The 8,572-nt window shown below is 43.8% G+C and overlaps 1 protein-coding gene across 2 annotated transcripts; it reads right to left on the bottom strand.

The window, feature by feature from the left end:
- Nucleotides 1-4,434: 4,434 nt before the first annotated feature.
- Nucleotides 4,435-8,221, bottom strand: LOC148011197 (FT-interacting protein 3-like). 2 transcript variants are annotated; one of them, XM_087670004.1, is made up of 3 exons: nt 7,976-8,220; nt 7,788-7,880; nt 4,435-7,685 (listed from the first exon to the last, which is right to left on the bottom strand). In XM_087670004.1, the coding sequence occupies exon 3, from the start codon at nt 7,655-7,657 to the stop codon at nt 4,745-4,747; it is 2,913 nt and encodes a 970-aa protein (XP_087526130.1). In that variant the 5' UTR covers nt 7,658-7,685; nt 7,788-7,880; nt 7,976-8,220; the 3' UTR covers nt 4,435-4,744. The 2 variants fall into 2 exon arrangements, with proteins under 2 accessions (XP_087526130.1, XP_087526131.1); XM_087670005.1 differs by having other exon boundaries at nt 4,435-7,880; nt 7,976-8,221.
- Between the last annotated feature and the right edge of the window lie 351 nt (nt 8,222-8,572).

Here is an 8,572-nt window from a genome sequence, read left to right as displayed (position 1 = left end):
TTAGAACCATAATAGAAACTCAGGAATTTAACACAGCCTATAACTTCTACACGAGAATTCTAACAACCACAATCATTCACAAATACAAATTCCATATTAGACAACTTTAATCATCAAAGAACCAATACACAATAATGGAAATCAACCATCAATGTGACCAAAGAATCTGGCGATGCCCTGCTGAATTCATGATTTCATTCATATGATCTCAAAAGGTACAACCACTCGATCATTAGGACAAATGCCTATATTTTACGTGAAACATCACATGACATATGAAGTCACTTTACATAGGCTGATCCCACATGCCGTCACTTTACATAGGCTGATCCCACATGCCTACATGCATACAAATAAAAGGACTAATTAGCTAATGGAATTTGAGCCCTAACAGTATCCTTTACTTGTCACAGAAGGACTACATACAAAAGGTCCTTGAGTGCTTCCATATGCAGGATATTAAGCCTATTAGATGTCCTTTACCTTCCCCTATAAAGGTTAGTCATGTAGATTGTCCCCAGTCAGATGAGCAAAAAGCCAAAATGGCCAAGATCCCTTATGCATACATAGTGGACAGTTTGATGTATACCATGATAACCACTCATCCATCTAGACATAGCATTTGCAATAGGAGTTGTGGCACGCTATATGGCTACACTTGGCTAGCAACATTGAGACATCGTGAAGTGCATCATGAGGTATCTAAAAGACACTATAGATATAAGCATTTTCTATGGTGGTTAAGTTATTACAAGTGTGGGTTACATTGACTTTGACTATGCAAGACATGTAAATAGTAGGAAGTCCATCTCTGGGTATGTCTTCATTTTTACTAGAGGTGTTGTTTCTTGGATGTCTAGGGTGCAAAAATGCATGGCCTTATCCGTTGAGGCAAAGTATGTTGCAACTGATGAGGCTTACAAGGAGACCAAGAATCTAGTCTCCCATGAGAAGACAAAGCATATTGAGGTATGCTATCACTTTATCAAGGAGGTGGTAGCGGACAAGTTTGTTGAGCTTGTCAAGATCTCAATTTATAAGAATCATGCAGATCTGCTTACTAAAGTCTCTCAATGAATGTTTTGCCTTTCTTAGGAAGATGATGGGCATAGGATGAGATAATGTACGTTCCTCATCTTGTTATACTTTATGTGCATTTGTACTTTGTCACTTTTTACTTATTCTCTCCTCACTAGAGGTGCATTTGCCTTAAAGTGGGAGGTTGTTAGGGGTAAAGGTGCTTGGGCCTACATCACCTTGTGTTTACTTCACACATTGTGATTGCACACTTGTACACTATAAGTGACGGGGGCCCTCATCATTGTCACTTTATTCTTTATTCTTTCAGTGATTATTGAATAAGGGAAGGCTGGTCACACATTGTGACTGTAGGGCTTCCCACAAACGATATATCTCTCTCTCTTGCTCTCTTACTCCATCAGCCATAGCTCTTACTTTCGCTTGTGTGCTTCCACTCAGACTCTACCTTTCAGTGAGAGATTGTTGCCAAAGTGAGTTGCAACTTTTGAAACAATAGAAACCCCTCCAATGTCCCAACTATTGTGCGTTTAGCTCAACCGTGCAAGTCATGGAAGAAAGAGAGCGAGTGTGTATATTACTAACCTCCAAGGTTTGAGAAACTCTTCTATGGGAAGGGCTAGCTCAACTTATTTTGGAGCATGAAGAGCAACTCAAAGAAATTAGTGACAATGGATCCAACATTACCAAGGCTTTTACTATAGGTTCAAGAGGGGCAACAAGAAGGACAAGGCCAAAAATTTTGTTAAAAACCAAGTTAAATATTTGGAGTCTTCCTTGAGCTCTAACACACAGAGAAGCCTAAATGCCCACATTGTGGGAAGGGCACTCATCCTGAGAGGAAGTGTTGAAAGAAATGCCCTCAACTTCATCCGGAAGAAAAGGATGGAGCTAAATCATTTGAGTCTTCCTCTACCTCTTCACCAGCTATTTCACATGAGTGTGTATTCCTTCACATCCATGAGATGGAGGAGCCTTCTTCATCAACTGTCTTGTCTTCCGAGCAGCCTTGGCTCATTGATAGTGGTGCTTCAAGTCATACGACTCCTTGAGGAGATTTACTAGAGAATCTTCATCCATCAAAGGGTATAATTGTTGTTGGTGACATTTCTATGGTACCTATTAGTGGTGTTGGCACTTTGCCACTATTGCTAAACCATCCATCAACCTCCATCTCAAAAGTCTTGCATCTTTTAGACTTGAGCTTTTCACTCCTCTTTGTTCATGGCCTTACTAGACAGTACTCAAGTTGTCCTCACTGAGCAAACTATCTTTATTGAGGATTCTTGTTGAGGAGCCATTTTAGCAACAAGTTGGTAGAAGAGGGGGACTATACAAGCTCTATTCACCTTTCATTTTGTAGAGTCCTCCATAGCTGCACCTATTCCCAACTATGCATTTCCAATTTAGCACTATCTTTCCCACAAGCTCCATCCTATCCCTCATCATCTCCTTTGGTGGTTTCCTCATACCCCCCATCCCTTTCAAAGGGGGATGATATTGATGATGCAACAATGGATTCCCTAGCCCCTTAATGTTTCAGCAAGGGATTCCTAGGATTGTGTGGGGCTTCTTCATTAATAGACTACAGTGACAAACCTCACGAACATTGGCAATACTTCTACCACCCTTATATCCATGCGCTACTTCTACCACCCTCTAATCCATTTTATCTTCTTTAGCTTTCACCCACACCTAGGATCTAAGAAGGGATATTAGTAGTTATGAATGTATTGCATAGTCATCTCCTACCTATGAGCCTTAGTCTAAGTTAGACAAGGACATTAGGAGCTCTAACACTCAGTCAATCATGTTTTTTGACAAAGGAAGTAACTCTATTTAGAGCATGTATGCCGATGATCATCAACCTAGGTTTTGATGCCCTCACAAGGACTAATCAATCCCCTTCATTGTATTCAACTTTCCATTTAGATTCAAAGCAAACTTATCACTTCATTATTCTCTCTTTGTAGTCTCTCTTCCCTTCTCTCTCCTTGTTCAAGTTGCTCATGTTGCACACTCTCACAAGTGTATGTGGAGGTAGAGTGCTAAGTTTGAGTCTATATAAAGGCCCTAAATGGATTGTTTAGCCATAAACACATACGGGGTACAAGAGAGTGCAAGTATGCACAAGCTTAAGATTTCATTTCAACAAGTGAGCCATGCAAGTACCATCAAATGTGTGGATGTTGAGCTTGAGCACCTATACAAGGGTGCTTGATAGATTGTTTAGTCTATAGGTGCTTGATAGATTGTTTAGTCGTAGTGACTTTGCAATTTATTAAGTGGACTCCATCCAAGTGATTAGCTATAGTCTTCATGGCCTTCTAGTCTACCCATGGCCCTATATTTTGGATGATTAGTTAATGCACCAATTTCCTTCCAACACACGCGAGAGAGAGAGAGAGAGAGAGAGAGAGAGAGAGAGAGAGAGAGAGAGAGAATCAACAAAAGGATGTACAATTTGTGGGGGGGGGAGAGAGGGGGGGATGTAAGAGATAAAAGCATTGACCTTTGAAACTCTACGAGTTGACCATTTCGATCAAAGCATGACTAGTTAAGCCCAATAAGGATCTCACTTTTCATGGGGGTTGATTATCATATCAAACCAAAAGTTGGCTTTGACCTGCCAACGTTTTGTACTTAGCTTTTATAGAAGTGCACGCAAGTTAAAAGGATGCAACAGGCAACTGACATTGTGGTTCTTGACAAGTGACTAAATGCACAGATGTCCTGAAATGAGAAAGAGAAAGCATGAACATTGATAGAAAGAAAGAACACAAGGACATACGAAAAAGTGAAAGGGCAACTGGTTGCATAAGATAAAGCACAAGATGTGCAGTACAATGCCAGCAAGGCACCAAAACAATGATGACCAGCAATGGTGCCTCCAATCTTCCCCTCGCCAAGGCACGCTTGAATATCAGATATTGCTATAGTAGCAAGGACTGAAGGGGAGGCAGAGGGCCTTCTCACAATAGCCTGGACCATCCTTCTCTCTTTTGCACAGAGAGAGAGAGCGAGAGAGAGAGAGCCTAGGAGAAAGAGGCAGGGAAAGCCTGATACATGCTGATATCCTCTGCTAATATCTTTGTTGAAACTAAATTTAAACTATCATTCCACCATTAAAACACTATCTTACAAACCAACCATAGAAGAAGTTAGGAACTGAACACATTGAGGGAACTGAAAATAAAGATAATGTTTGATACTGACCTGTGGGCTCGAAAATCCTATCACAAATCAAGTTGAATACAAAGGCCGTTAGCTGGGCAGCCAAAAAGGGTAACAGAGCTATAGCCGTTTTACTATACCATCAACCCTGTTTCAAGTAACTGTCCAGAAAGCTTTATTTGAGAACCAGATACAATATGTTTGAACTCATGTGACACTAACTAGAAGAGAAACCTTGTGATAGTTCCTTTCTGCAACATTGCAGCTTCATTAAGCTTTTATATGAGCAGAGTTCTCATAAAGCTTGCACTAACGCAAGATATGTAACTTGATTTTCAGGTAATCTCTGCAGGAAGGTCTACAAATAAATACAATCTATCATGGCAAGCCATGATATGCCATGGAAGATCACTGAGATCAGACCCATACAGGAGCATATACAAAGAACCAAAGAATTATCAAACACCAAAGGATAGGGTTATCTTCCCATAATGCATCAAATATACTGCTCAACTGCCCTAGACCTAGCAGCTCACAGCATTCTGTCTGATAAAGCAGGTAATCTCCTGAAAAAGTTCAAGGGTATTGGCGGCATACCGTCCCGAAAACGGGGGTGCCTCAGCACATACACCCCTATAAAGATGGCTATGACACGAACAGGTGTTACATAAAGAATAACAGCTGCCACTAAGCAAAACAAGATAAAGATAGTGGTAGCTCGTGGATCACGCCAATTTAATAATGCATGAAACCGCTCTAACTGGGTCGCCAGGTCACCAATTACTGTCTGAATTCTGCCAGCAAGGGCACGAAGGCGATCGTACCGGGCCCTTACAGTCTCATGTGGCTTGGACGTTGGAATTGGATCAAATTCCTCATCCAGTTCTTCAGGATTGGAAGCATTTGCAAGGGATAAGTCCACATCCATGTGGGGTGGATGCCTTGGCCGGAAGCGATACTGCCAAGCCCCTATTAAGAACATGTAAAGGAAGAATGTGGGCAGTATCAATTCTGGGTACCAAACCAATATAAAGTAGAGAATATGCACAAGTACTGTTGTGACAGGGTTTTTCCAATTACATATGTCCTGAAACCATTGCATAACAGAAGCACAGCTACTGAAGACCCTGCTAATACGAGACCAATTGGCCTTGCTCCTTCTGAAACTCCACCTGTAAGCATCCACATCAAGCATGTAGCGCACAACCTCGTGCCTCACAGGGGGCTCTGATTTTGCCAATCTCATGATCACTATTCTCATTGCCACCTCCCTTAGGGCTTCTACATGCCGAACATGGAACGGCTTTAAATAATGCTGCTTTGGCAACAAAGGTAGAATGTAGGCTTGCATCATATTAAGCCGCTTGGTGCATGTCAAACGCACAACCATCTCAAGCTCTCCCTTCTTCTTTACTCCTGATTTCTCAAGAACTATGAGAGGGTACCGATGTGAATACTCACGGTCGGTCTCTAGTGTGGACAAGCGAATGCGTACCTTACCAATGATCTCATCTTTATGACCATGCCCCTTGTCTGCTGAGCCATTTGTGAGATGATGGTTGTCAAAAACACCCACAGTGAGCACTGTGCAAGGATCATACACATCCCAATGGTACTGCTCATTCCACTGTGGTGCCAGTGAGTCCATAACAGTCCTTGTACGAACCCATTTGGGACCATACTTTGCTACACAGTATGGATCAGTGCAGCTTCGACCATCCCTACTCTTCATGGGCACCAACCCTGTTGCACCCAGGAGCCCGACCTCTAAGATAGCCACAGGCTCCTTCCATAGGCGCTTATCAGTAGGGCGCATGTCACTGCTGTAATGAGTAGATTCATCCAACACATGGTAGCCACCTTCTAAGCAAAGGGTCAAGCGAATGCGACTCGCGAATGTACTGTTTCCTTTGATCTTATCTGCAACTTCCTGTGCTACCTCCTTAAGGTCTTTCTTTTCCCGCTCAAGGTCAAACCATTTGGAGTCCACTGGACGCAGATTAGTGCGTTTGGAAGCCATTGTCATAGGAATTCTGATAAACCCCATGACCTCATCTTTATTGGCTCCCATGCGGTCAAGCACAGATACTGTAAGGAATTCTTCATTGAAAGGCTCCGCAGCAACAAACAAGAGCTCCTCCTCCCAGGAAAGACTGAAGTGGCGACCAGCAGCCATGTTCGTACGCTGCATCTGGAACCCTAGCTCGACCTTAACAATGGCCTCTGGGTGGCGATTCTCTCTTGTTGGAATGAGATCCTGTGCTTCATGAACAATTACCCGGAGGTACCAAAGACGAGGGGACATGTAGATCTTGGATCGAGTGTAGGCAGACCAGCCACTGTCAGATTGACGAGCTTGAGCAAAGGCTTCATCAGCTTGGGTGCCAATCCAGACAGCAAGCATGATCTCACCTTGGGCACGTTTGTTGTTGCGTGACTCCAGATGGTACCATTGAGGAGCAAGAGGAGAATCTGGGGGACGGCGTTCAGGAATTTCTCCGATTTCTAATGAGATAAAGCCAAGGAAATCATTTCGAAGGGCAGTGTCATAATCCCACACTGTGATCTCAAGATAGTCTGCCTGAAAACGGTCTTCTGCAATGGCAAAGACTTCTTTCCAGACAGGGTTGAGGTTCTGTGGTACAACAGCAGTTTCAACTTTCACATTTCCTACCTTCACCTCAACAAAAGGGTCTGAGCTTCCGGTAGCATCTTTGGCAGCCAATCCTCGGGCACACTCAACTCTGACAAAAAGATACTTCATCTCAGGAACAAGATCATGCCGCTGGACAACATCTACATTGCGGGAAGGTGTGGTAGCTCTCACCATGAAATCTGACACTGTAGGGGGCTGATCCCAACTACTGGAAGACATTTCCATGCGACGGTGCTCTGATGATGACTGCCGGAATTCATAGCTTGAGCCCCTTGCTCTCTCCTCAGCTGTCGATGCCACTGCTGATGGTATCGCCCTATAGCCTTCCAGATCCTTGTTTTTCTCCTTGTTCTTACCCAGAGCTTTCTCTTTTGTTACCCTTCCTTCATCATAGTAGTGGGCCTTAATAGAGAGCTCTCCTTTGGCCATCGTGAAGATGGACCACCCCTTCTCAAGCTGAAAGCTCATGGTTTCTTCTGCTCCTTCTGTTCCTTTCCTCCTTATGTGTTGCCCCTCGACTTTTGCTCTGCCAAGCAGATGCCTGTGGCCACCCTTCCTCTCCGTAAAGACCAGGAATTCTATGCATTCCTCGTCTAATGTATCTGGATCACTGACTCTGAATTCCAGAACCTCATCCCACACGGGATTCAGATCTTTCACCTTGGTCTTTGTTCTAAGCTTCTGCGAATCGAAGATAACCTCGACATAGGGACTTGCTGATCCTTCTCCATCTTTAGGAGGTAGGTTGGATGCACTCAGAATTTTGACCGCAAGCTTCACGTTTGACATACTTGCTATGTGCTTCCCCTTTGCTACTCTGCGAAAGCTCAATCCATCAAAAGAGATCCGAACAAGCAAGCAATCAAACAAGTTACTTGGAATTGCTGAGGCGACTCATTGCATGGAAAAGATCATTTACAGGATACAAGTGTGTCAGAAGATCCCCCTTTTCCTCTTCCTGCAGGCTGGTTCCTCACAGGAGACGAAGATTTGCGGATGCTCTTATCTCCTCCTGTTGCAGGACAGGAGAATTAGTACTCAATGCACACAAAAACACAGAGAGAGAGAGAGAGAAAGAGAGACAGAAGAGACAGAGAAGCGGCTTACATTGTGAGGTCCCCCGATAGAGCGAGCAAGAATCGAGAGCCTCTACTGGAGCGAGAGAGAGAGAGGGAGAGGGGAAAGACGAAAAGCGGGTTTGTCGCCTTTCATAAGACTTCGCAGCGGCATCGTGAAAAGGTTACGTACGGTGTCGAGAAGGAAAATGCATCGGAGACGGGAAAATGCCCCTCCCTTGCCCCCCGCCCCTCTCTCTCGTCTCTGCTTCTGCTTCTTCTCTCTCTCTCTCTCTCAATGTCTCGGTCTCTGTCTCTCTCTCTCTCGCCCTCGATCGTGCTTTTGGCATATTTCATTTACCCCTAGGTCCAGCTCCAACTTGATGTCTTCAAACACACTCCATCACATAACACATCACTACAGAGACTCCTAGGACCCCTCCACCGGCCAAACTTGCCATGCGAAATGTAGATCTCTCACATAGGGTGGGTTCACACTTGGACGGTGGACAAAAGGACAAAAGGCTAAACAATCTGCTTTTCCACCCATCCACAAGTATTTCCCAATAGTTATCTACCATCCCATTTACGTTAGTGGCACACAACAAACTTGGTTGGGGAAACAAAGGAGCAAAAGAACATGATAGTG

The sequence above is a fragment of the Lygodium microphyllum genome, chromosome 28 (genome assembly GCF_053477565.2).
Source record: "Lygodium microphyllum isolate KBCC chromosome 28, Lygodium_microphyllum_v1.1.10, whole genome shotgun sequence".
In the NCBI taxonomy this organism is placed as follows: Eukaryota; Viridiplantae; Streptophyta; class Polypodiopsida; order Schizaeales; family Lygodiaceae; genus Lygodium; species Lygodium microphyllum.
The sequence above is the reverse complement of the archived record's forward strand: the minus strand, read 5'-3'. Positions and strand labels throughout refer to the sequence as shown.

Coding starts and splice junctions, on each gene's coding strand:
- LOC148011197 (XM_087670005.1), bottom strand. CDS start 7,657: ATGTCAAACGTGAAGCTTGCGGTCAAAATTCTGAGTGCATCCAACCTA.